Consider the following 27910-nt stretch of genomic DNA (forward strand, 5'->3'; position numbering starts at 1 on the left):
TGATAAACTGGTTCCTGGGCCTTAGTTTTCTCATCAATACAATGAGCAGGTTGGACCAAGCAGTCTTTAAGGTGCCTTCTAGCTCTTTCCATGTTCAGAGATTCAAGTCAAAACCAAGCATTGAAAGTAGGGACTTGCTTATTAAATCACCAAGAGCCTGGGCAAAAAATCGGTTCTGTACGTGTTGGGACCGCTCTGTGCAATGTGCTCTTTGAGCTTACCATGTTTCAAGGTGCTGGAGTTGAGGGGTCACTCCCTGAAACTCCAGAGAGAAATGATTAAAGGAAATTAGGGACATTCACATGGCAATTTGGTGACCTTTGTATTCTTATGCATGCATGAGACCGGATGTAAGTAGGGTCTGAAAAGGTAAGGGCATCATGAAGGACTACTTGTGGTATGTCATGTTGTTCTTCCCCTGTGGTAGTCACCATAAGAAGGATAGTTGTCACCTTTCATGGTGGACTGTGAGTTGCTTTATGGGTATTGACTGAAATGGCCTCTGGGTTAGATCCAATACTGTCGTTCTTATATACAAAGAAAGCACAAGGTTCTCAATAACCCGTGGTCACTACAAAACTCTGTGAATTAGAATTGTAGGACACCAACTCAAAATACCAGTGCCATACAGAAATATGACTTCTAGTTTCCTCATGCAAAAGACATGTCTTAAATGAGGCTGTTTTTCCATTTTCATTTATTCTGAATGCAGCAGAGAATAGCATATGGATTTGGAGAAGTGCTCATTAGAACTTGCTAACATGGTGCCTTGTTCCTTTTAAGCACAGCAATATTGGAGACTGAATGTGAAGAACAAAGCTGAGGATGTTGCATTCTCTATCACCCCAAGCAGTGGGAACCCCCATCTGCTGACAGTTGGGGTCCACTACATTACTGGGAGGGATGCTTGGTTACCTCTTGGACCTGTCAGATGATTCTGTTATAGGCATTGTTGGAGAGGCCACCTAATTAGCTCTTTTGTTTTGACCTCTGCCTCTAGTTGGAAATGTAATAACCTAACTGAGGAGCATTATTCTTTAAATTGTCAGCTGTGAATTTTCAACTGTTCAGTGGAAATGGTTAGTTACCATGGTGACTCGCCTGTTTTTTGCCGAACTCCTGTGCAGATGTATTGAAAAAACTGTCTTTGAGGTCAGCACTTGGTTTGCTCTGAAAATCTGGAGAAGAGGGAGAGCAAGACTCCATGAAGCCTAACAGAGATCAATGCTATGGGGCTGAGAACAGAACAGAGACACAGACATGAGGGGGCTGTGCAGTACTGGAAAACATTGGCATTATGAGTATATAGTATATATACTGTGTACAGCTAAGGGTATATAGTAGAGACCCCCAAAAAAGGCCATGCATTAGAGTAGGGATGACACCCTAAGACTTATGACAAAATCAAAATAGACTCATTTTAATAAAAAATAAAATAAGCCTGAGTGTTTCAAAAGGAACTTCCAGAACAAAACTCCACATCTTTAAAGGGAGACAGTGTAATCCAGACTCCCAAGGTTGTATCTGCAATGTACAACATACAATTAAAGTTACTAGACTTGTAAAGAAGCGGGAAATTATGGCCTAAAATCAAGGGGGGGAAAAGGCATTCCAATAGAAATAGACCCTGAGATGACCCAGATGTTGGAATTAGTAAATAAAACCAAAGACATTTATCATATAAATTGTCTGGGACTTAAAGGAAAACATGGTCATAATGAATGAACAGATGGGGAATCTCAGGTGACAGTAGAAACTTAAAAAAAAAAAAATGAACCAGTTGGAAATCTAGAATATGAAAGTTTAATATCTGAAATGAAAAATCCACTCTTTGGGCTACAGAGGGATAAGTAAGGGTTATGAAGACATAAAACTTCAGGGAAGCTCCCCCCTCAGAAAGGCTCAAGATAGGGCTGGAGAGATGTTTAGGGGCTAGATCAGGCAAGGTCTTTAGGTCTTGAGGAATTTGCACTTTAACCATGGGGACCATAGGAAACCACTAAAGGATTCTAAGGAAGGGAATGGCATGGTCAGATTTATGTTTTTATAAGATCACTGTGGAAGGAAGGGCAAGTGTGGGTGCAGAGAGACCAGTTAGAAGGCTATTGCAGTGGTCCAGGCATGCAAAATTTAGACATGGGTGAGAATAGTAGAGATAAGTAAGTAGGTAGAAAAATACTCAGGTGGCAAAATCCATAGAGCTTGGTAATATATTGGAAGACAGTATGTAGGAGATGGTAACATTGAGGAAACCCTGGCTTGAATAGCACATGAATGGTTAAGCTGCTTACTGGGATAGGGAGTCCCGGAAGAGACATAGTCCTGACCCTTTTAAGTTTGAAATGGCCAGGAGATATTTGAGTAGATATAGGAAATAATAGGGAAATTATTATTTGGATTATTTGGAAAATTATTTGGGAAATTAGGTCCAAAACTTCAAAGATTGAGTGAGGTAGGACATCTGTTTTAAAACCTGGTATGATAAAAATCGTCTTGAGTTAGTGAAGAAGTCCTCCTGTATAGATAAGGATGAGATGTTGAATCAGTTAGTAATGCTTTCAGCTGCAAGCAACTGGAAACCTGAGATACAGTGGCTTAAACAAATGGGAAATTACTGTACCCACGTAACAGTCTGCCAAGACTGAACTGGGATAGGATTCTGAGTTGTCATCTCAGTAGTTCTCTTGGCCCTGTCTTCCTGTCACCTTATGGAGAGATGGTTGCTGCAGCTCCAGACATTGCGTCTCCATTTAAGACAGAAAGAAAAGGGCTGGGCACAGTGGCTCATGCCTGTAATCTCAGCACTTTGGGAGGCTGAAGTGGGAGGATCACTTGAGCCTAGGAGTTCAAGACCAGCTTAGGCAATATCGAGACCCCCATTTCTACAAAAAAAAAAAGAAAAAGAAAGAAAAGAAGCAGAAAGAGCAGTGCCAAAAACTGTTCCTTTTATCTGGAAAACAAAAACTTTCTCAAAAATCCCCAGTAGAATTCCACTGATGTCCTGTTAGCCCCAGGTGTGTTTTGGCCACCCCCAGCCTCAAGGGAGACTAGGAAAGCAGGCTTGGGCTTTTTAGCTTCTGTAGTTGAGCTGGAGGGGGGAAGAGGATGGGCAGTGGGTGCTGGGATAGGCAGTGAGCTGTGCCCGCACAGTTATCTTTAGAGCTTTGTATTTGCATCTCGTTTTGCAGCTCTGCGGGCTGCCTCTGTGATGTATGGCTGTGGTCTTCTTGGGAGCATGGCTGTGAAGGAGCCCTCCTTTCATTCACTTAACTTCCTAATTTTAAAGACAATGCCTGATGTGAAAATTACAGAGAACCCAGTAATATAAAGATGCTTTATTCAGGCTGTTCTGTGTTATATTTGATTTTTCTCCTCTTACCCCCCACCCCGTCTTCCTAGGATTGTTTGCTTTGTGAAACATTAAAAGTGATTTCAGCCACTCATTCTGTGAAAAAGAAAACTTGCAGTAGGAGTATCTGAAGAACATGAATTAGTCTTGGCAGAGCTGTGTGGGCGGTGTCTTGTGGGCAGCACTGCTGAGGTGAGAGCAAGGGGAGGAGGATGGATTGGAGCCTTATATACAGCAAGCAAAAGGGATTCAGAGTCTGATGGAATGCCTCAGTTCCTGACCGCAGAGTGACAATTGGAAGGAGAGGCAAATAGAGAGAAGGTCTCACATTTGAACTTCTCTATTAGAGTTGTGATTTTGATATCTCCTGCTGACTCTGCTGGCCCCTCTTGGCTGCAGTGCAGGCTCTCAGCCCCTGGGCATCATGCATGCGCCCCTCGTTGGTGTTAAATGGACATAACCATGCCCTCATGGTGCTTAGTCAACCCCCACACCAAATTGGTGGTTATGTTTTCCCGGTTTTCAGGAGTTATATGGCAACTGCTGTAATACGAACAAAGTCTGCATTTGCCTCTCATTTCCTACCTGATTATCTCAGATCAGGGCTCAGGCCTTTCTTTGTACCATCTTACTGAACCCTCACTTTAATCTTTTGAGGGTAGGTACTCCTCTTATCTTCATTTTACTGATGAGCAGACTGAGGCTTATACTAGTAATAAGTAACAGCATGGGGATTCAAATCTGAGCGGCTGAGCTGTTAAACCAGCAGTCTCTCCTCCTTCTCCGTGGTCTGAATTCATTCATTTTTTTTCCTGAGATGTTATTGAGTGCCTGGCCAGACCCTAGGCGGGGTGCTAAGAATACAGACAGAGCAGCTGAGGTCTCTGCTCTTAAGGAGCTTAGACTCTAGTGCCACAGACAGTGGTGGACATGAGCCGTCACATCCCCTGCAGGAGAGTGCAGGAGAAGGAGGAGCCCCAGATCTACCCAGCAGTCCAAGGAGGCATCACTGAGGAAGTGGTGAAAGATGGGAAGCACAGAAGGTCTGCAAGGGAGCATCTTATTGCCCTGTAGATGTGCAGGAAACCTTCTTCTTCATCGAGTATTTCTAACTGGGATGAATTTCTGCTGGTGAGAAGCAGATGGGCAACAGTGAGCCATTATGAAATCAGTGGGCACTGGAGGCAATAAGCGCCCATTTCCCTGCCCTCTTTGTTCCTGTCCTCCTGATTTTACCTGTGAACTTGTGAGTAAAGCAGAAGTACCTTTACCAGAACACACTGGTCTTGTTTTACCCTGCAGAGCATGCAAACACGGGGCTGGAGGAGAGAGGAGGTAAGGGGACAGAAGGGAAGTTTGTGCCAGGAGTTCTTCGGGGAGGTGGCGGAGGACGTTAGAGCGAAGAGACAGCCTCACAGAAGCAGTGAGGCAGGGTCCAGCCTCCAAGAGTCACCTGAACTGTGGAATAAAGACTGTTAGGGGACCTTTGTTCCAACTCTAAGGCACTGGGATGCTTGTGGAAGCATTTGGCTGCCCCCTGGAAATTGGGCCTCTTGCCTGGCTTTCTGCTCCTAACTTCAGATCCTGTCTCAGCCCCAGAACAGAGGCTGGGTCACAGGTAGCACCAGGAAGTGCCTCTCCAGTCACATCGCCCCCTTAATCCCCTTCACCCCTGTCACCCCTGTCACCCCTGTGTTGCTCTGGAAGCTTTGCAAAGGAATTGTTAGCGAAGTTTGGTAACTTGACCCTACTCTGCCCTCTGACCTCAAGAAAGCGTCTCCTCCTGTTTGTGCTTCAAAGTACTTCCTCCTCCTGTGTGTGCATACTGTGCCTTCTAAGGGGGTGGGATGGGGGTGGGGGGCACAAATTAGATGTTGGTAGAAGAGGCAAAATGACAGAACTGAGAGGAGCAAGTGAGAAATGTTTAGCAAACTGTCAGCTTCTCTGCAGGGCTCTGAGGACCAGGCCAGGGCTGGGATTTGGTGATGATGATGATGCTTGGGTTTATCCACGACACGGGCTTTCTCTTAAAAGCTCTATGGCTTCGAAGCTCTTACTGCATTTATCCCCACCATGCCCCTCTGTGGTCAGACAGGGCTGAGGGTGGTCTTATCCCTCCTCACTTTAAAAAAGATCAGATACTGTGGGGTAGGAGGCCAGAGCCCATGCCGGCTCTTGACCCCTGTTCTCAGACCAGTGCTCAGCCACACCCTCAGAGCCCCCAGCCTCCCTGTCAGGATTCTCCCCCACGCCATGGCTGTCTCTTCTCTTGGCTACGGTAGATTCTGCTCCCAGTCCCAGGGATCTGGTTTTGACTCCCTGTCTCACAAAGCTAATTAATTGTTAAATTCTGCTCCTTCTTACATAATATCTCCTGCTTCTGTTTTCTGTTTTCCCTGCCTCTCCAGCATCTTTTCTCTCCTAAGCTATTCTAAGTTGAACTCTCTTCTATCCTCCATCCTTTGCTCTCAGCCCTTCTCAGCATGATTGCTGGCCAGAGTGGCCAGTGCCACAGGGACCAGGTGGAAGTTGTTACTGGGAGAGCCAGCCCCTCAGAAGTCCTTCTAGGGATGGGACTGGGCAGGGGTGGGAATGACACAAAGGCCACAGAAAAGTAGACAACTTGAGGTTGGCTTTTCCCTGGCACTTCCCAGGCAAGTGAAAAGCTGCCTGAATAGAGGGAGTAAAATCTTTAATAACAGCTTGGGGCCTAGGTGAGATGCTGGGAGGAGGCAAGTAGCTGGCTCTCAGCAGGCCGGAGAGGGAACTTCCTCCAGGAAAGGTCCGCCAGGGGTTGGTACAGGACTGGGCCCTCGCTCCGGGATTCTGAAACCAATGGTGTTTCTAAATGGTACAGAGACAGTACAGGCCGTCAGGTTTCCCTCCTTGAATGCAGGGCCTTCCTGCTGACCTCCCAAGTGTCCCCACCGAGTGCCTAGTCACATCTGTTTTAGTCTCTTATTAGGTCAATTCTCTACCATCATCTCATTTCCCTTAGCCCTGACTTCTTGCCCACACTCCACTGTCCCTCCCTGTCAGTGAAATAAAGACAGCTATGCTTGGCACACGTACTCCGGAGTGTATGAGAATAAAAGAAAACTTCTGCAGGAAGCGCGGTGTCTGGGTCAGCAACCTGCTCTGCAAAGAGAAAGGTTTTCATGTTTTGTTTCTAAGATGGAATGACTGCAAAGGAAAAATGGAAGAAATAATTTAATAGTATACTTCTTATGGTATATGGACAATGAAATATATTGTAAATTTGCTCAGGAAACAATAAAGATAGAAAAGCATTGTGTGTTCGTTTTGAACCCTGAGTAGCCTTTTTGAGCTCCTGTTTTTTGGGTGTACAGGTCTTCTTGAGGTGTCAGCCTGGACTCCATGGGAAGAGATGTATTTAGCTTCGTGTTGAGGGGTCTCAGGGATCGCTGCAGAGGCCTGGTGAGTGTCACCAATGAACCTCTTTAGCTTAGAGAGTTATTTGAACTTCAAAGCTAGAAGAAACTTGAGAGAGCATTTCATTCAGGGTCACTTTTAAATCCCTGCCCTGATCTGAAAAACGTAAAAGCAAATAAACAAAAAACCCCTCATGCCTGCTTTTACTGCTGCTTGAAATTGCAAAATCAATATGATGTCTGAAAACAAATTAAAATAAATGAATAAGGTGTTGCTTTATTTTGAGCGGCCCACATCATGTCCTCCTCACTCCTTCCCAGGGGGCTGATTGCCATCCTGAAATGTGTGTCCCATTCTTGAAAATTGCTGACGCAGCCCACATCTTGTTTTATAATCGAGGTACCAAGACCAGGGAAGGGCCAGAACCCAACTTGGGTCTCCTCAGTCCCAGTCCTGCATTCTTTTTTATTATTATTATTCGAGACCGAATCTCACTCTGTCCCCCAGGCTGGAGTGCAGCGGTACAGTCTCAGCTTACTGCAACCTCCCCCTCCCAGATTCAAGTGATTCTCCTTCTTCAGCCTCCTGAGTAGCTGGGATTACAGGCAGCTGCCACCATGCCCGGCTAATTTTTGTATTTTTAGTAGAGACAGGGTTTCCCCTGCATTCTTTACCCCTGCTCTTGGGGACAATTCCCAAGCAACCGAGTATTTCTGAGAATCATGTGCAGACAATAGCCAGTTAACGTGTGTTGCAGGAAGGCAGGGCATTTGCAATAGGAAATGCAATAAGTACAGAGAGGGCACAAACGGCCAGGTAATGGAAAGTGTGGTGATTAGAGGTTTTCTGGTTTGTTCTTGATGGAATTGACTCATTGTCCTCTCCGTCTTGCTTTTGTCATTATTTACTCCAATGCTCTGTCCTTACCCTGGGTTCTTCTGAGCCCAGCTGCACAGAGACCAGTAAAGACCGATCCAGCTGCTGCTATGAAGGAAGCAAATAGTCATTAACACATACATACAGGTCAATACTGTGTTTTTCAAAATAACCATTCTCTTATGCAGAGAGACGCTTTTCCACAGCACCTTTCCACTTCTCTGTATATTTGCTTACTGTTCCCGGATGGCTAGCTCTAAGTGTCAGATTTGCTCAAAATAGAGACTTAGTAGAACTGTGATAAGTTGAAAACTCAGGTAAAATGCATCTGTAGTTTTAAAAGAGTATATTAACAAGATGCTTTTAACTATATAAAAGCATATATACAAACGTACTAGATTTTATCAATCCTGACATGATTAGTTTTAAATTGAATGCTCCATTAAGAAAGAAAAATGCTATCAATATATTGTAAGATACCATTGATTGTAAGACATGTCCCAATGTCAGAGTTTTTGGGAAAATGTTTATCTTAGAATGAATAGAAGGTACGATATAAGTAGGATGGAAGGATATAGAACAAAATATTAATAGTCATCTCCCTGGGTATTTTGACCAATTGTGGGTAATTGTTAATTTTCTTCTTCTCTTCCAAAATTTCCATAAAAACGTTATTGCTAGACAAGGTGGCTCATGCCTGTAATCCCAACAGTCCTTTGGGAGGCCAAGGCAGGTAGATTGCTTGAGACCAGGAGTTCAAGACCAGCCTAGGCAACTGACGAAACCTCATCTCTACAAAATATACAAAAATTAACTGCGTGTGCTGGTGTTCACCTATAGTATGCGCCTATAGTCCCAGCTACTCAGGAGGCTGAGGTGAGAGGATCACTTGAACCCCAGGAGGTGGAGGCTGCAGTGAGCCGAGATCACCCACTTCAGCCTGGGTGACAGAGTGAGACCCTGTCTCAAAAAAAAAAAAAAAAAAAGATTATCATTTTGATAATTATAAAAGAAAACAGCATGATATCAGGGCTATATCATAATTTATTTACACATCTTCTTTAGACCTGAGTGTCTTAGAAAGGGATGGTCTTATAGTCTTACAAATATTCAGTCTATATTTGCAAGGCTTCCAACTTGAAGGCAAGTGAGTAGAATGTCCCCTGGGATGGCTGTTACCATTTTGTTTTTCATGATTAGACCAATAAAAGCTTTCAGACTTGCCGTCAAGACTCCTCTTTCCTGGAATGAGACCACCTTTTCAGGCAAGGATAGTCTAATGCCACAGATTAGACTGAGAACAATTTTCAAGTTGTAGCTGTTTGACTACTCCCTCCCTCTCCTGTGGGAGCCTCTCCCTTATCTTGTAGACACAGGGGCAGGGAGGTGGCATACGTGGCTCTGCGAATCAGAAGCAGTCTCATCTGACAGGTGGCTCTGTCATTAGGAGAGTTTAGCCTTCATCATCTGCATTCTTAGGACTGTGGTGGTGACATTTCAGAACCTGTAGTTCCCTTCTCTCCAAAGTTAGTGGAATTAGAATTGTTCTGCTGCTGAAAAGGTGGGTCAGAGCGGGGAAGAAAAGATGGATCAGTGTAACCTGAGTGGATATATGGATAAGAAGAGATTAGTCAAATTGGCTGCCGCCATACTTCCTGGTTCCTGTTACTGCATCCTTTTCCACAGAGCATGTACATGGGGCTGTGTAATGCAGTCCCCAGGGCATTCCCTGATGGGCATACCTAGAAAGCACATCCTTCTTTTCTAGCACCAGTGACACCATTTACATGTATACGAGTCCTTTTATTGGAAGCTATTCTATAGCACTTGGTTTGTCCCTCACTTTCCCATAGCTCTGGGCTGTGCACTTCTATGTGTGGCTGCGTGGTACCTCTTTTCCTCTTGCCCTGAAATCCCACAAAACCACACTTTGTTGGCAAGTCATATATCATTAGCAGGATGCCTTGCTCGGAATGGATTATTTCCCTGCTGGGTTAACAGCACTTTCATTGGAATTGAGACTCTCGGATAGTACAATGGTATTTGCAAATAAATGTTTTGCATTGTGATGCTACAACAAATGGATTTTGCTTGGAATACATATCACATTCCAATGAGAGGTTGACGCAGGGCTATCATAGGGAGGCTTTATTATATTTATGTATTTGTCATGTCTTCTCTAAAGTCAAACAAGGTAGTCATCATGCCAAATGGGTTTTTTTGGTTTTTGTTTTTTGTTTTTTGTTTTTTTGAGATAGAGTCTTACTGTCGCCCAGGCTGGAGTACGGTGGCGCTATCTCGGCTCACTGCAACCTCTGCTGTCTGGGTTCAAGCGATGCTTCTGTCTCAGCCTCCTGAGCAGCTGGGATTACAGGCGCCCGCCACCACGCCCAGCTAATTTTTGTATTTTTATTAGAGACGGTGTTTTACCATGTTGGTCAGGCTGGTCTCGAACTCCTGACCTCGTGATCCGCCTGCCTTGGCCTCCCAAAGTGCTGGGATTACAGGCATGAGCTCCCGCACCCGGCCGGGTTTTTTTAATATATAAATCGTCATGCCAGAGTCTAGTCAGGGGACTAGAGTGTGAGAGAAAGCTCATTCCTCCAGAATATTCTAGAGGAAATAGCTATATTTTTAAACATTTTGCTGCCTTCAGAATTGATTTTCCTTTTTTAGAACTTAAATATATATTGTGCCTTTAAAGTGATTGCATTGAAATGATTCCCCCCTTCCCCACCCCAAAAAAAGAATAAAGAAATTTTGGCAACAAGAATAAGTTTTAGAAAAATATTTATAAATCATAATTCAAAAATAATTGCAAATCAAATCACACTGATTTATAAGTATGCTAAGTGTCAAGCTTTTAAAAAGTGTACATTTTAATTAGATGTTGTCATTCTATCTTGTGTCTTCCATTCTGTCAAATCTGTGTCCAGCTCTTAAGGTTTTTGATTATCCACCCTCCCCTTAGTAGCTAATACATCCACTTGTTTTAAAGGGTCTGTACTTCTCAGTTTGCTTGCACTTTTTTTTTTTACCTGGGTCTTCCAAAATGTGTCATGTTTTCAACCCACTTTTTCTAGAAGTCTCATTTGTGGTCGTGTCGTATCTTGTTCTTAATGCTTCAGTTTAACTTTCTCTCTTGGAAAGTATGGATTTATTCCTAGCATTATTTCTGCTTCTTTGAAGAGAAAGTCATATTAGCCATGTTATGTTTAATCCTCTTTTTATCCCCAGCTTTTTAGTTTTAATCTTTCTCTCTCTTATTCCTGATTATGTTTTGTATTACTAAAACCTTTTTGATTGGATGTTACTTCAGCCCATCTTTTATTGGTGCATGTTCTTAAACACTGGCTCATCTTGACTCATGAATGCCTAGTTCTATTTCAATTTCTTCAAACATCGTTGTTCAGATGGTGTACCCTAGAGTGACAGTGGCAGTCTTTTCAGACACATCCTAGCACAAACGGATTTAAGGCCCCTTTGCAAACCACATTACTTCTATATAGGCCAAATAGCAACCACAAGGAAACTTTATAATCAGAAGATCTGGATAATTCATTACCTTGGATCTGCTGCTGACCGACTGAGTTTAGGGAAATCACATGACCTCTCAACCCCATTTTTAAAATTTATTAAATGAGAGGTGTTAAGTAAGTTAATGATTTCCAAAGTGTTTCAAAGCCTTGGGAGTCGATAGCGAGGAATTGAGGAATTAGAGGAGAGAAAGGGCATTTCATTCAACTCTCACATATTGGGTTCCCTCAGATTTGATTTGAAAAGGGTTTCATAGCACTTTTAAAGAGAATCTAAAAACCTGCTATTTTCCCAGGTTTTTGGATTCTGTGAGCCAGTGGGATTTCTATAAATTAAGATTGGCCGGTATAGGGAAGAGGTACACATACCAGTCCTGTCTGCCAGATGTAAAGACATGAAATGAAGTGAATACCATCTACTATCACTGTGATTACAACACTTGAAAAAAAAAAAAAAAAGGAGGGGGGAAGGATATAAACTCAACAAAAACCCCAAACAAACAAAAATAGCTCTTTAAACAGCTGTAGCACTGTAACTACTCATATCATTCTTATTCTGGGGGAACCCTGGTCTGGGCCAGCCCAGGGTTGAAGGAGAGGTTATCAGCAGTATTGGACAAGGTACTTTCTGAAGCCCTGTTAATCAGAAAACAGTCCGGAATCATGTGTTCATTATACAGTGGGGACTTAAAAGAGCTTGCAGAGTTGTTCGAGATGTTGATTTCATTTAGTTAATTTTAAAAATTTCTTTTGGTTTTTAAAAATATTCATAGATTTGGTTAGGTTTTAAGCAGGCATTGTTCCAGAATTAGCATATGAAAGCATTCACATTTCATCCTATTTGAATCTGTCATCCTCAGCAAGATCTGAATATTTTAAGCTAGGTACCTCCCAGCCTTGACGATTAAATCTAGAAGAAAAAGCACAATGAGAGGGCTAATACACTAGTGGCTCAGTAATGCTGGTAAAGGAATGGATGTAAAGTGCTATCAGAATTGGACCCAGTCAGGGAGATAGAGCCAATTTTCAGACCATGTAATGTGGATTTGATATGATGGAAAGACATCAGATCCCATTAGACCACATATGGGTTTGCTTGGAAGTTAAATGGAGCCTCATCGGTCTTTGGAGAGGAAAAGCTATTGGTCATTTTCAAAGTTTATAATATACTTGCATGCTTGTTGACTTTTAAGACCCCCTAAATTGTCTAAAAATTGAAAAGCATTCTAGAGTACTTAATTTTATCAGAAGATTGTTTATTAACATGTTGTATTAGTATATAATTAACATATTCAAGATCTACTTTTGCTATAGTGACTTCGAGGCATTACTATATTAGCTAATATAGATATATATGTGTCAGGATATTGAAATTTTTATAATCCATTGATGTTAGTTAGGAAACTTGGTTGCAAACAACATAAAGTTACTCTGGTTAACTTAAGCCAAAGAGGAATTGATTAGAAGAGAATCAGTTTACTCACAGTTGAATGAGAAAGCCGGAGATCCAAGCTCGGGCAGAAATTAGGGGAGAACAAGGGCACAGCCACAATCTTTTCCCAAAATGGTCTGGTTAAGCGATTGCTGCCATTGGTACCAGCATCTCCAGCCTCTGAATCTGGTGTGGCATTTAAGCCAGTTGATCCTGTGCCTCTGGGTCACCCCACAGTGTTCTGAAACTGTGCTGAGCCTGTGACTGGTTATACTCCTAAGTGTCAGTGGGGAAGGGAGTGGGATGTGGTAGCAAGTTTGTCCCCTTTCAAGCTGAGTAATAAACCAAGAGACCTGAGTACAGTGGTCTCAGGCCTGGCTCCAATTAGCTAAGTGATATGGGGCAGATTGCTCTCTGGGCCTGTGTGTCCTCATCTATAAAGAGAGGGGATTTTGATGACGTCAGCCTATGGCTCTATGTCCAGAGTCTTCCTTCTAGGAAGAAAATAAATATATAAATAAGATAATAGAAGCAGATGGATCTCTAATACATGCCTTTTAGTTAGAGTATGATAAGCTGAAACTGTCTGAAATACAGATATGGGAAAGCTGAATGTAAGTACTGTTGTTATAAAGTAGTAATTGCATAGCAGAGTATCAGACTGAATATGGACTTGGGAGTCAGCTACATCTTGCTTCAAGTGTTAGCTCCATCCCATACTTATGGAGTGACTTAGGGGAAAGTTCTGAGACTTGTTTCCTCATCTGGGATGTGGACTTGACTTGTGCTGTTGATGTGAAGATTAAATGAGGCAACATACATAAAAGTGCCTGGTACTTACGAATTATTCTGCAAAGGTTACTACTTCCCTTCTCAGATGCCTGGGGATCTGCTTCTGTAGTACTGCTCTCTAATTCTCTCCCTTGAGTACAGGGAATTAAATGGTAATTTAATGAGCATTTGCCCAAGATAAGGCACAGTTCTAGGCTTTGGGCCAGGGCCTGTGTGGAATATAAAGAAAAATCAGAGTTTGCAGTTGAGCCATAGAGATCACAGGCCAACATTTCCCTATGCCATACTCTCTGAATTCAGATCAGGAGCACTGTGGGATTAAGGATTGCAGCCTACACAATACCAAACTTAGCAGTTATGTTTTTGTTGTTGTTGTTGCTTTACATTTTTATTATAAAATGAAATATGGGTGATCATATAAAACAAGTATATAGCCTATTGAATTATTTTAAAGCGATAGATTGCGTAGATAGATGACAAATATGGAAAATGCTTTGGGTGTGTGTGTGTGTGTGTGTTTTTTTGTTTTTTTTTTTTAAGACAGAGTCTCACTCTGTCACCCAGGCTGGAGTACAGTGGTGTAATCTTGGCTTACTGCAACCTCTGCCTCCTGGGTTCAAGCAATTCTCTTGCCTCAGCCTCCCAAGTACTTGGGACTACAGGCAAGCACCACCACACCTGGCTAATTTTTGTATTTTTAGTAGAGACGGGGTTTCACCATGTTGGCCAGGTTGGTCTCGAACACCTGACCTCAGGTGATCTGCCCGCCTCAGCCTCCCAAAGTGCTGATATTACAGGCATGAGCCACCTCACCTGGCCTGTTGTTTTGTTTTGTTTTTTTATCATACATTGACATAAGAATCTTTGTGCTGTAGCAGAAAGAACACTGTTAGTAAATCTAGGTTCTAGTCCTGGCTCATCAATTCCTGTGAGCTTGCATGGGCCACATAACCTCTTCTGAAAATGAGCTACCATACCAGAGTGTGGGAAGAGATATATGAAAAGCACTTTATGAATTATAAAACACCAAACAAAGCATCATTATATTGCCTCTATTAACCGTCATGTAAAGGAATTTAAAATTGGGATCTTCACATTACAAATATGATTGGCTTTTAAATCCATCTGTTGAAGGAACACATCTCATTATCAAATAAGGGCTGGTATGTGCTTGAGGCCATAGAGAATAATTTATATAAAGACTTCCATTTTAAAGGAATTTAGGATTAAAAGTAGACAAGATGAAAATCAATTTTCTAATGGCAAATGTTTATACAAATTAATCTCATGTTTCCCTTATATATTTATAAAATTAGTATTTTTTAAATACAAAGATAAACTTTATAATGTCCTATGTATGATATTGTTTAGTTGTGGAACACTCATGAATGACTTAGAGTTTCAAAATTCATAAACTCGAACTTAATTTTTTTAGTTCCTAGACTATGGGAGAGAATGTACTAAACACGTTTGCCAAAGATGTGAATTATGACCTTTGTGAATTTTCTTCTTTCTATGAAACCTTGACTCACTTGGGACAGCAAAATCGGTCAAACCCATCTCACTGAACTGAGTCATAATGAATGCATCTGTTTCTAACCTTTCCTGGCTTCCCCTGACTTAGTGAACAAGGAGAGAGCTAAATCCTGAATCTCCTTTAGTGTCCCTGCTTTTCCTGCCTTAACAAGCTGCAAATCATTTGCTGCTTCTTAAATAAGCCTTGTGCCTCTACTTCTTTGTTCTCTTTTCTTTTGCACAGGCCATGCAGGACGCGTTGGCAGACCTTCCAGAATGGTATGGAATAAAAGGCATGCAAGCCCACTGGATCGGGGACTGTGTGGGCTGCCACCTGGACTTCACATTAAAGGTGATCAAGTGATAGCAGCTCCAGCAATTCATGCTTACAAATCTCCTCTACATTTGGGACTCATTGAGTAAACCAGCAACTTGGGACTCCCCAGCAGCACAGTCCAAACATGCACAATTTTAAATTTTCTAGTAGCCACATTTTTTAAAAGTGCAAAGAACAGGTGAAATGAATTTTAATAACCTATTTTATTTAACCCATTATAACCAAAATGATTCCATTTCACAATGGGCTCAATAAAAAATGATTTATTAAAGAAAGGGTTTACATTTTAGTACAGTCTTTGAAATCCGTATTCTACATTTATAATACATACTAGCCATATTTCAAGTGCTGTGATTCATAGCCACATATTGCTACTGGCTACCATATTGGACAGCACAGACACAGAGGGTCTTCAGGGGTCCATGAACTCCCTGAAATTTTATGTACAAAGTGTTTGTGTGGGCATTTTCCTGAGCAATGGGTCCATTACTCTCATTGTAGTCTCAAAGGGGATCATGTCACAAAGCAGATTAAAAGCCAAGGAAGCAGAAGCTAACTGTAGCACCATTTCAAAATTAGATGGACTTAGAGCTTAGGGACTGTGTTTGAAACTGCTGTGGAAACACTGCTGAAAGGTCACAATACAGGGCCCACCTGTTCTGGAAGGGGCCCCTAAAACTTCTCTCTTTGTCTCTAATGACAAGAGAGTTGTTCTATTGCTATTTTTTACCTGGGTGTTCTTTTTTTTATCCTTCTGATTTCTCTTTCTGTCATCAAGATTTTCTGCTCTGTTCATTTAGTGCCAAACCTGCCCTCACCTTTGTCCCAGTCAAAAACCTTTAGGAGGAGGAAGCAGCAGCTGAGACGACATTGGCTTTCCTTTCTAGACTCTTGCATGCTGACAGCCATACCTGGTGTCTGCAAGCACCTGCCGCTTGCCACTGAGCTCATAATTCCCTGTGCAGCCTCCTCACAAAAGTGATCCAACGTACTCTGACTGCAAACATGGAAAGCCTCCCATAAGGGAGTGTGTACTTTGGAAACATTTCAATAACAAATCCTGGACTGAGCTTTTCCTCTTACTGCTTTCCCAAGAAGGTGGCGAGAGTTCTGAAATTCAGTCCTGCCGTGACTTTTGTTTAAATGTGCAAGGCCATCTCTTTCAGGGCCTTTGCATTAGCCTGAGTCTGGTCCTCACGTTGAAGACCTTTGCTTCTTAACTAGCGTTTGGTGTGGGTCTCTGGGCCTGCCGGCTACTACGTGTGGAGTATCTTCTACACTTTCTTCTTTGCCCAACATTTTACTATGAACATGTTGTTATCTCCATCCCTAGACCCACCTGAAAATGAGATGGGGCAACATAGTGTCTCAGGAAGGAAGCGTCTCAGTCCTACAGGGTAGGCCACATCTATGCCTCTGTGCCCCAGTTCTGACTCCATAGGTGACACCTAATTGGCACTTAGGCCATGTGGTAGACTGTCTTTTAGCTCATCATTGGCACTCTGTCAATGTGTTTGAATAAATGAATGAAGGAAGTAGCACCTGTCCATTCTGTGTCCTCCATGTCTGTCATATTAATTGGCACTCAGTAGATGGCTAATGTGTGCCTCTTAGAAGGCATTTTAACCAGCTCTTGGGACTCATAGTCATGAACTCAGCTCAGGCCATCCTTTCTCTCTTCAAAACAGTAATAACCTTGGCACCTGTTTTTCTTGTTAGAAAAGTAGATGCCTATTTTTTTTTTTTTTTTTTACTCTACCCTTATATCCTTGAAGAAAAATACAGCTTCTTTCTCAGAACACAAACAATATAACACTAATAGTTATTTTTGATTTGTGAACAAAGGAGCCAGAAAAGCCAGGAACGTGTCTTTCTGAGCATTCTTGAACCACCTTCAACTTGGGAATGCCTGCATTCCCGGTATGGGGCAAGTGGTAGGAGGTGTTTCTGAGAAAGGAACTATGATCCTCTTCTCAGCTTCTGCCAGGCACCATCTTAATCCCCACACCCCTGGCCCAGTGGTCAGAGCTGTGGTCACTGTTGGGGAATGAGGAGGGAAGGGGAAGGGGATACAGTTAGGGAGCAACACAGCCCAAAGGGAGGACTGAGAAATGACATCACTCTTCTTTCCTACCACCAGGTTCATGGTCAAGCCACAGGAGAAAAGCTGACTGCTTATACGGCCACCCCTGAAGCCATTTATGGCACCTCCCATGTGGCCATCTCGCCCAGCCACAGACTCCTACACGGGCACAGCTCTCTGAAGGAAGCCTTGAGGATGGCCCTTGTCCCTGGCAAAGGTGAGTTGGCAAGTTACGGCTCAGGTGGTAGGATTGATACCTTACATTTGGATGGCTCCTCCCAGAGTTCAAGGTCCTTTCCTGTATATCATCTTGCATGGGTTGTTCTTTGCCTTAGCCTTACTTTTTGTTTTTATTTTGAAACATGAGGATAAAAAAGAGCTCTGAAAATCTTTTTATTACCCCTGGTTTCTCCATGAGTTACTAGTTTGTCTGTGTCTTGAGCTTCTGATTGAAAGCGCAGCTCTCTCCCTTTCAATATAATCTAAAGTTCTTTTCTCCTAGTTATAAATTAGGAAAAGATATAGGAATCTATTCTATTAGGAATAGAATCTTCTCCTAATTTATAATTTCACCATCAAATAAAGCTACACTGTCAGAGACCAGAGGGAAGCCAGTAAGAATGAGAGCAAACTTGCCGGGCGCGGTGGCTCAAGCCTGTAATCCCAGCACTTTGGGAGGCCGAGACGGGCGGATCACGAGGTCAGGAGATCGAGACCATCCTGGCTAACACGGTGAAACCCCATCTCTACTAAAAAAAATACAAAAAAACTAGCCGGGTGAGGTGGCGGCGCCTGTAGTCCCAGCTACTCGGGAGGCTGAGGCAGGAGAATGGCGTGAACCCGGGAGGCGGAGCTTACAGTGAGCTGAGATCTGGCCACTGCACTCCAGCCCGGGCCACACAGCGAGACTCCATCTCAAAAAAAAAAAAAAAAAAAAAAGAATGAGAGCAAACTTTTCCAACTTAATTTTATTGTTTTAAAGAATTCATGTGGTCATCTGAGCAGCGTCTTGCTCCATACAGATTTTTAACATACCTGCTTTATCAAGCTGACTTAGAACCGGCATATCAAGTTGTACTTGGTCCCTGAAGATTTGAAGATTCTGTGGTTGCAAGCAACAGAATCCATCTCTGACTAACCCAGAGGAAAGGGGAACACATTGGAAGGCTGTGGGGAAGACCGTTGCTAGAGGGACAGCTGAAGAGCCAGTCCGAAAGAAGACTGGGAGAGTGCAGCCCTGAGAGTTTGGGGAGCAGGAACTCACAGACAGTCCCCTGAATGCCACTGTCAGTAATTCTGCTCTAACCCCACCTTCAGTGCCTGAAGCACTTGGTTCAAGACTCCTCTCGCAGGGAAAAGTGTTTGACTGGTGTAACGGGGGCCCCCAGCCTCTTTCTTGGCAAAGGGAGGCCAGGCACCTTCCTTGGTAGACCACAAAGATTGTCCCCAGGGAGGGAGGGGGAGCTCTCCAAAACAAACTTGAGGGCTCTTACCAGAGAAAGGGATATGAAGCCTGGGTAGGTGAAAAGAAGTCCATTCTAAGTTAGAAATAAAAGTCTCTGAAGTACTTTAAATATTTCCACAAATATCTCATCCCTATTCTCTTTCATGAACTATAAACTTCAACCCAAAGTATACAATCTGAATTACTGGGGTCTGAAATAGCATTTGACTAAAAAAATGTTTTGGATGATGATATTAAGTTGCCATCTTTGAAATGACCGGAATGAAACTCTGCCTAATACTAGGCTGGAGAGATAGACAATGTCATCCCAATTTCTCTCTGCTTAAAATTTTAATTGTTTACTTAGACCATTAAAGCCGGATTCAAATCAGTGAGCACTTTCTAAAGAGCCTGCTGCGTGCACTCTTGGTGGGGCATAGATGAGACATTTCAGTCTTAACTGGATGCCCCTGGGAGGCAGAACAGAGGACAGCCAGATGCTTATGCCACTCACCCCACACAAGGCAGATGTCACCCCTCAGTTTCACCTCTTTGTGATATGCATTGAAATAGAGAAAAGAGTCTTTTGAGTTAAAATTTCTTTGTGTGCTTATAAAGCCCAATATAGCTATCTCTCTCAGGTTTATTTTCTCTACTTGCTCAAAAGAAAAACTGGATACTTTTCAACTGTTTAGTTTAAAGGGAAATCTCATAGTTTTTACTCTTCGTGAGCAATTTGATATTCCTTGAGGGCTATGGTGGCTGAATAATATCTAAAATTGAAGAACTAAAATGTGGAAACGTCTCTAGCCCTTACATTTTCTCTTATGGCTAATTTGGGGACACAAATGAAAATAAGAGAATATTAATAGGGGAGCTATAATTTGTTAAGGAGCTAACAAATTATGGAGGATGGAGTTCCTGAGATGAAAGGCACTGTATACCTTCAAAACATTTTCATATGTAGGAAAGTGAGAAATTTTTTTAGTACATGCAGACAGCACTGTTTTCATGACCACATGGATATCGACACACCTGACCTGGCCTAGTCATTTCATTTTGGCAAATTTAGTGCCAAGTGTAATGTTCCATTTGAAGGACTCATTATTTTCTCCCCTCTTTTTAATAATCTCTAAAATTATTCCAAATGGAACATTATACTTGCCAATAAAATTTTACAGTTCTAATCTTCAGAGTAGAAATATTCTTTTTGCAGATATCAATGTATTCAAAATCTCTGGATTAATTTGCACATCAAGTCCCTGGATTTTGACATCATAGTCACAGAAGGCCAGTACAGTGTATTGAGTGTAATTCACCAAAAGGTGAATTCAGATTACCCTAGGAATGTATGATTTATGCCTCTTCTGGCTTTTGGGGTTACATTTTAAACCAGGATGTTGTATCACTGCTGTCATTTACCATTGCTGACCACCTCATTTTTTCCATCGAATGTCAGGTTTTAAGGATGATTTGTGTTAAAGCAGTGACCACTGAGTGTCATGGAAGTGCACAGTTGTGACTAAATTTATCATTTGCAGGAGTTTCAATTCTCAAACATGAGCTTCTGTTGTTGCTAAATTTATTTCTACATATCAGCTCCTGATTTGGCCCAAGATGACCAAGATTCTCCTCCTAGATCCATCCATGTGACTTAAGGAAGGTCACATAAGCTTTGTAAGTTTAGCCTTCTTGGCAGAGCACGTAATGGGGCTGCCAGCCAAGGTGGTCTTGGAGGACCTTGTGGGTAGAGAAGGAGCCCTGAGGGGCCCTGTGGAGGAGAGTGACCCATGTGGCCAGGGCGATGCTAGAGTGGCAGGCCGGCTGACCCCATTAATTGTGGAAAGAGATGGCGAGGCCTCCAGAACAGCAGGGGTCAGGATGGAGGGAGGGAACCCATCTGAGAGGTCGGTGGAAAGCTGCGAGGGTGGAGGATCCCCAGATGATTCCTTGATTTCTAGCCTGGCCAACTGGGTTGCCGATGTTATTGGCTAAATGAACTGTTTTTACTTAGCATCCTTAATTTGGCACAGATTCCTTTAAGAGAGGAAAAAAAGCAAGGTGGTCCCCTAGAGCTCTTGAAATTTAGTTTATTTCCATAATCATTGACGTCGCCTCCTTTTCTCAGCTGACCAAATCTGACTTAAGTCATGTTATGTAAGCTCTGACTTGATAGGAACTAGAAACCATAAAAGGCATCAATGGGGGAAATATCATCAGAGTTCTAGAAGCTGTTCTGTCTTTTCCTGAAATCTTTTCTTACTTTCCTAATATTAAAATATTCAAACCCTGGGGCTTTGGAACCACACATTTCAGCTCTGAGTCACCAACTATCTGCACAATATATTTTTTGCTGAAAGGGCAGATGAGGTCTCTCTAAAGGACAACTTGGAACTCTGTTGTTATTGACACATTATAGGCACATTAGAGAGCAAGAGCCTCCCTGGAAGCCCCAGGACATTAAATAATAATTAATTGCTCACTGTTGTTTTGCTCTTGTCTCCATAGCATCGGTATGAGGTGAGGACAAAGGGTGAGAGCAGATCTGTAATTCTGGGGTAATGGTTTGGTTTTCCATCAAACTGTTTCAAGTAGAATTCTTTGATATTATGTGAAGGGAAAAGCTTGTGTGCTCAAAAAATCTGGAATAAACAAAAATAAACAGGTATCTTTGCTTTGGACTTCTCAGAATCTTTGCTGTGCTAATGTGCGCTGCAACTGTCTGAGAGAGGAAGTCATAGGCAACACTTGTCACACCCAGTTGACCACGGAGCCCTGTTTCCATGAAGTATGCCTAGGAACTAGTTATATGGACTGCTGCCTTGGTGAACACCAAATAAAAGTCACTTGTCTGTTTTTCCAGAGGGTGGGAGAGACTGCCTTCTTTGCAGTGGGTGCCCTGAGAGCGAAGGACAGATACCTTTTTGTCTAATGTTTTCTTTGTAATTACTAAAGTGTTTTGCTGTTATCTAACTACTTTGTGAAATGCTTCAGTGTCTTCAGATTTCAGGATTCCTGCATCACATCACTAGCACAGGAGTGATTGCTGAACACGTTAGTAATTACAAAGGAAACACGAGAAATATGGAGAACACTAGAGACCTATTCAGGAACTTTGATTTTAATTATGTTGTTTCTAGGAAATAGATTTTGACCAAGTATAGCATGTGAGCTGCTACCATGCATTCATTGCAAATCTGCTAATATTTAAGTTCAAAGACCAATTTTTGTCCTACCTGAAAAACTGGTATAATATAACTTTTCTGTGTAATAAAAAGCAGTTCAACTCTTTCAAGCCATACACTACATTTTTTCGTGTTACTTTCTTTTGTAACAACTGAGCATACCATATAATAACCTACTTAATATATAGAATTCCATGGTTTTTAATATAGTCACAAATTTATACAACCATCCCCACAGTCAATTTTGGAACATTTTCATCATCCTAGAAATCTCAGACCCTCTGGCAGTCATCCCTCCCCAATTCTTGCCTAATCTCCAGCCCTAGGCAATCACTAATCTACCATCTGTCTCCATAGATCTGCCTATTCTGGACATTTCATGTAAATGGAATCAAATATAGTATTTGTCATCTTATTGTCTGGCTCCTTTCGCTTAGCATAATGTTTTCTTTCCTTTTTATTTCCAAGTAATACTTCATTGTATGGCTAGGCCACATTTTATTTATCCATTTTATTAATTGACAGGCATTTGGGTTATTTCTACATTTTTGCTATTAATATTATGAACATTAATAAAGGTTTGTGTTTGGATGTATGTTTTTATTTCTTTGGCAGTATACCTAGGGGTAGAATTGCTGGGCCATGAAGTTTAAGGAACTGCCAGACTATTTTCCAAAGCAGCTTCACCATTTTACATTCCCACCAACAGTGTATTGAGAGTTCCAGTTTCTCCGCATCATTACCAGCTCTTCTTATTGTTTGTGATCATTTTGATTATGGTCATCCTTGTGGATATGATGTGGTATCTCAGTGTAGTTTTAATTTGCATTTCCCTGATGGCTAACATTGTCAAGCATCTTTTCATGTGTTTATTGGCCATTTATATGTCTTCTTTGGGGAAATGTCTATTCAGTTCTCTTGCCCCTTTTAAAAAATTCATTTTCATTTTTAATTTTAGTTTGCCTTTTTATTATTTTAGCCATTTTTATATATTCTAGATACTAGTCCCTTACCAGATATGTAATTTACTAAGTTGTTCTCCACTTCTGAGAGTTTGTCTTCATGGTGCCCTTTGAAGCACAAGTTTTTCATTTTGATGAAATTCAGTTTATCTGTTTTTTCTTTTGTTGCTTTTGGTCTTATATCTAAAATGCCATTGCCTAATAAAAGTCCACAAAGATTTATACATATTTTACTTTCTAAGAGTTTTATAGTTTTAGATCTTACAATTGGATCTTTAATCCATTTGGAGTTAATTTTTATATATGGCATGAAGTAAGGGTCCAACTTCATTCTTTTGCACGTGGTCATGTTTCTTTTTAACTCACATTCCCACATTATCTTAAAAATCAGGCTGCTTCTGCCTCTTTGTTTTCTGGTCTTCACTTAATATGCTATCAGGAAACATTTCTGTGTTTTTATGCAGGCTTCACAATTGTTTTTTAATCCATACATAATGTCCTATCAACTCAATGTACCTTACTATCCTAAGTCTTTCCCATCATGTTGAACACTGGGCTTTTTTCATGTTTGGGGCTATTATGGAGATAACTACTGTGACCATTTATGTCCACATGGCTCTTTGCTTCGTAGAATTTTCCGTAGGAGATATTTCCAAGTGTGAGGTTTTTTTGGCCAAAGGTTACAAACATTTTTCTATTTTTCTAATTTCTATTTCTATTTCTACATGGTTTCTGAAAGGGCTATATCAATTTATAGTGCCATATCCAATGATGTATGCATTTCACAGCAACTTCACAAACATTAGTGTCACCTTGCTAAAACATTTTGGTAACTTATCAGATATAAAATGATAATACTTGAAGATCACTCTTTTTAAAAACCAATTCGTTTTTTAAAGTCCAAGTGATACACGTACATTGTATGAAAAGTTAAAGAGTACTAACAATAACAAGAACAATAAAAGTAGCCTCCTTACCCAAACACTTTTATTTTAGGTATATGTTACTTAGAATATAAGTTCGGTGGCTATGACAGAGGCTTAGATAAACAGCAGTTTATTCTACCCACATGAAACTCTTGAGCATGTGTGATAAGTCTACTTTGTGAGGTGGTTAGGGCAGTGATCCTCTGTCTTGTCTTCCTGCTCTGCCCTTCTAGAGTTTTGTCCTTCTCTGTGTTTCTAAGTTGCTCTACACTTGATCTGCATTCCAGTGAAGTAAGAAGTGGGGAAGGGTGGGGAGAAGGGCATGCTCCTTCCCTTTGAGGCCGTGATCTAACAGTTGCTTCTGCATATCCTCCATGGCCACACCTAGCTGCAAGGGAGGCTGAACAGTGCTTCTATTAGCTAAACACAATAGCCATGTGTCCAACTCAACATTGTATTGCTGAGTCAGAAGAGAAGGCAGGTACAGGTGTCAACTGGTAGTCTGTGCCACCCACTGTTATTCTGGCATTGACGTCCCTGTCTGTATGCCTGTCCATATGCCGTATATGCTTATACTGCTGTCTTTTGATTCACCAGTTCTAGATGTTACCTCATGACTTTTATTCTACCACCCCTCACCTCCCAGCCTCCTGATAACATCATTTAATTGCAAAATTTGAAAATACACATTTCTTCTTTGAGAAAAGATAGTGTGGAGGCCGGGTGCGATGGCTCATGTCTGTAATCCCAGCACTTTGGGAGGCAGAGACAGGCAGATCATCTGAGGTCAGGAGTTCGAGACCAGCCTGGCCAACATGGTGAAACCCCATCTCTACTACAAATACAAAAATTAGTCGGGTGTGGTAGCATGCGCCTGTAATCCCAGCTACTTGGGTGGCCGAGGCACCAGAATTGCTTGAACCTGGGAGGCAGAGGTTGCAGTGAGCTGAGATCACACCACTGTACTCTAACGTGGGTGACAGAGTGGGACCCTGTCTCAAAAAAAAAAAAAAAAAAAGAAAAGAAAAGATAGTGTAGAATCAGAAATACGGGTCTCTACTTTGAGAAGTGAGTCTGCACTCAGCCAGCTCCAGCAACAGGTGTCTCCCAGCTAAGACATCTGTACCATGGGTGCTGGCTGGAGACCCGTGGGGGTTGCATTTCACTGTTACCCTACCATATCTCATTCTGTGCTTCCTGACACCAAGGTGATGAAAGATAAGGGCTGACTTAGATGCCTATAGTCTGTCATTACTCATTGAAATATAGACCCTGGCTAGGCACAGTGGTTCTCACCTGTAATTCCAGCACTTTGGGAGGCCAAAATGGTAAGATTGTGTGAGCCCAGTTGTTTGAGACCAGCCTGGGCACATAGGGAGATCCTGGCTCTACAAAAAAAAAAAAAAAAAAAAAAAAATAGCTGGGTTTGGTGGTGTACACCTGCGGTTCCAGCTACTCAGGAAGGTGAGGTGGGAAGATCAGGGTGAGACCCTATTTCTAAATAAATAAATATCTTAAAAATAATTAAATATAGATCTAATTCTTAGGCTTATTTTAATTTCAGGATTTGCAAAGTAAATAATTACATGAAGTCTTAAAACATGGCAAGTATTATAAATAGTAAGAATTCATAAGTTATAACTGTTAATTGCTTATATTGTAAATTAAGTCACGTGAACTCACCAATTGTCTACCGTCTCTCATCTCTTCTTCCGTTAGGACTTCACTTAGGTCATTATGCTTCCAACTCTCCATAAATTCACATATATGCACATATGGCTTATCTCCTTGTTATAGTAGTTGTAATACACTTCATTTAAGATGACACAGTGTTAGCTGGGTGTAGTGGCTCCTGCCTGTAATCCCAGTGCTTTGGGAGTCTGAGGTGGGAGGATCACTTGAGACCAGGAATTTTAGACCAGCCTGGGCAACATAGCAAGACCCCTGTCTCTACAAAAAAAAAAAAAATACATATATATATAAAAAAATGTAAAATAAGATGTTATTTTAAATAACATAATACAATGTTAGAATAATATACTGTAATACAATTATTGTGTTGTAACATAATACAATAATACAATGTTAGAGTAAATCCAAATTAAGTGTTTTATTAGGGCCACATAAATATTGTTCACAACTGAGCCAAATACATTTTCCTTTTTATGTAACTTTTTATTTTTCCTAAAGTTCATAATGTCTTCATTTTTTTTTTTCATTTACTTTGTATTCTTTGAATTTCTAGCTAAGTCTTCCTGTACACCCCCCATATTTCTTTGAAACTCCTCTAGTGCAGTTTTCTGTACATTCCAACCTGCCAGGTAATCTATCAATTTCCTTATTTTCCCAAAGATGCTTCCCAGGTCACTGTGTACTGCTCAGATATGACCTGGTCATTCTCCAGGCCTCTGCTGCAACCTGGTCTCTTAGAACTTCCCTCTGTCTTTGTTCTTTGAGTGTCCTCATACTTTTTTCTTTGCTGGATCCCTTGTTTCCTGGATCCTATGTCTGTCCCTTCCTTGATTTGCCCCTTCATTTTGCTGGAACACATTCTCCAGTAGCTCCTAAGAAAAAGGTAAGTGGGTAGGAACTCTTTTGTCTTAGGATGTCTGGAAATGTCTTCCCTCCTTTCTGTTCATTTTCTACTCTCTGTCCACTTCCCTCTTCAAGTGTTATGATGGTTTGGAATTTCTGATGTCCCTAGTTTCACTATAGATAGACTTTGTGTTTCTCATCTTCTGTATATTTGAGGTATTTTTCAAAAGGAAAAGACAGTGATGGGAATGTCATTACTCTACCATCTGGAAAGCAAAAATGCTTTTTCACTTTTCATGAGCATGGAAGAACATTTTCTCATTGCGTATTTAATCTTTCGATTATTCACTGGTGTGAATTATCTACAAAGGACAACTTCTTTAACAATTAGCACAAAGCACAGAAGTTCCTAGTGCTTATTTTTCTCACTTGTTTCCTCCGAGATTCAGATGATGTTGGTGTCTCAGTTGAGTGGCATCCACAGTTATTTGCTCTCATTTTCAGATTGCCTCACGCCCGTGATGGCTGTGAACATGCTCACCCAGCAGGAGGTCCCTGTCGTTATTTTGGCCAAAGCTGACTTGGAAGGCTCTCTGGATTCAAAAATAGGTAAGCAGCTATTAAAATGTAACCACAACAGTATATTTTGCAGATTTAGGATCAAAATACTCCCCTGTTGCTGTCATCTGGAAGAGCTGACTGTTGATTCCATGGTCTGATTTGTTTCCTCATAAAAATGAATAGCCCTTCATTTAATCATCCCTTGTTTCAGAACTACATTTTGAAAATAAACTAGGTATATTGCACTTTACTAGTTGCTACTGAGAATAACTAGAAATATCTGACCTACAAATCTTGCCAGTAGAGTTTGTTGTTAAGACTTGTACATATGATACGAGGAACAATGCAGCTCAGATGAAAATTCAGTTTCAAGACTCATAGAACCATCCCAGGTATACTACCAGCTTTAAAAAAAAAAGAAAGAAAAGAAAACTCATAGAACCAACAGCAACTGCTGGGACGGGGGTTCAAATGAAGCACAAATGATCGATGTGGGCTGGGTTTTGGTGAAGGCTTTGTGGAGGAGGCGAACTCGAGCTATTCAAGAAAAGGATTGTGAAACAGCAGTAAAATTGAAGGCATATTTAGAACTGTAAATTGGATGTCCTTGGCAGCCTTACTCATTCGTGAGCGTTCTAAACTATCGTCATGTAACAGGAAGTCTGAGAATGAACAAAGAGAAGGGAACCTAAAGACAGCTTTGTCCAAAATCTGCCTCCTTTAGGACAGACCTGTGCATTTTTCATTACCAACATTCCTACTGTAGGTTCCAGCCAGTGCCCAGAGTCCCGAAACCTTGCAGAGGAAGTTATTTCCACACTATTTCCTAGCACACAGAAATAGCATTTCTTCTTAAATTCACATTTTTTCCCCTCATAACGCTCAGATCAGTTTTTGATGAAGTTGTTTGAAGAAATGTCAAAGCAGAAAATTCGTGTTACTCTCTTCTAACCATTTAAACCTAGAAAGTGTGTTGTTTAAAGA

General features: G+C 41.5%; 1 protein-coding gene across 2 annotated transcripts in view; it reads left to right on the forward strand.

Annotated features, from left to right (window-relative positions):
• The window catches only part of LOC105480334 (leucyl-tRNA synthetase 2, mitochondrial), a 162386-nt gene that overhangs the window by 71595 nt on the left and 62881 nt on the right, over nt 1-27910 (forward strand). For both annotated transcript variants that reach the window (XM_011739006.3, XM_011739005.3), the window contains 3 exons: nt 15138-15245; nt 17371-17530; nt 26870-26974. In XM_011739006.3, coding sequence (XP_011737308.1) covers nt 15138-15245; nt 17371-17530; nt 26870-26974 — 373 coding nt within the window. The remainder of the gene's footprint in view (nt 1-15137; nt 15246-17370; nt 17531-26869; nt 26975-27910) is intronic.

This window comes from Macaca nemestrina, chromosome 2 (genome assembly GCF_043159975.1).
Source record: "Macaca nemestrina isolate mMacNem1 chromosome 2, mMacNem.hap1, whole genome shotgun sequence".
Lineage (NCBI taxonomy): Eukaryota > Metazoa > Chordata > Mammalia > Primates > Cercopithecidae > Macaca > Macaca nemestrina.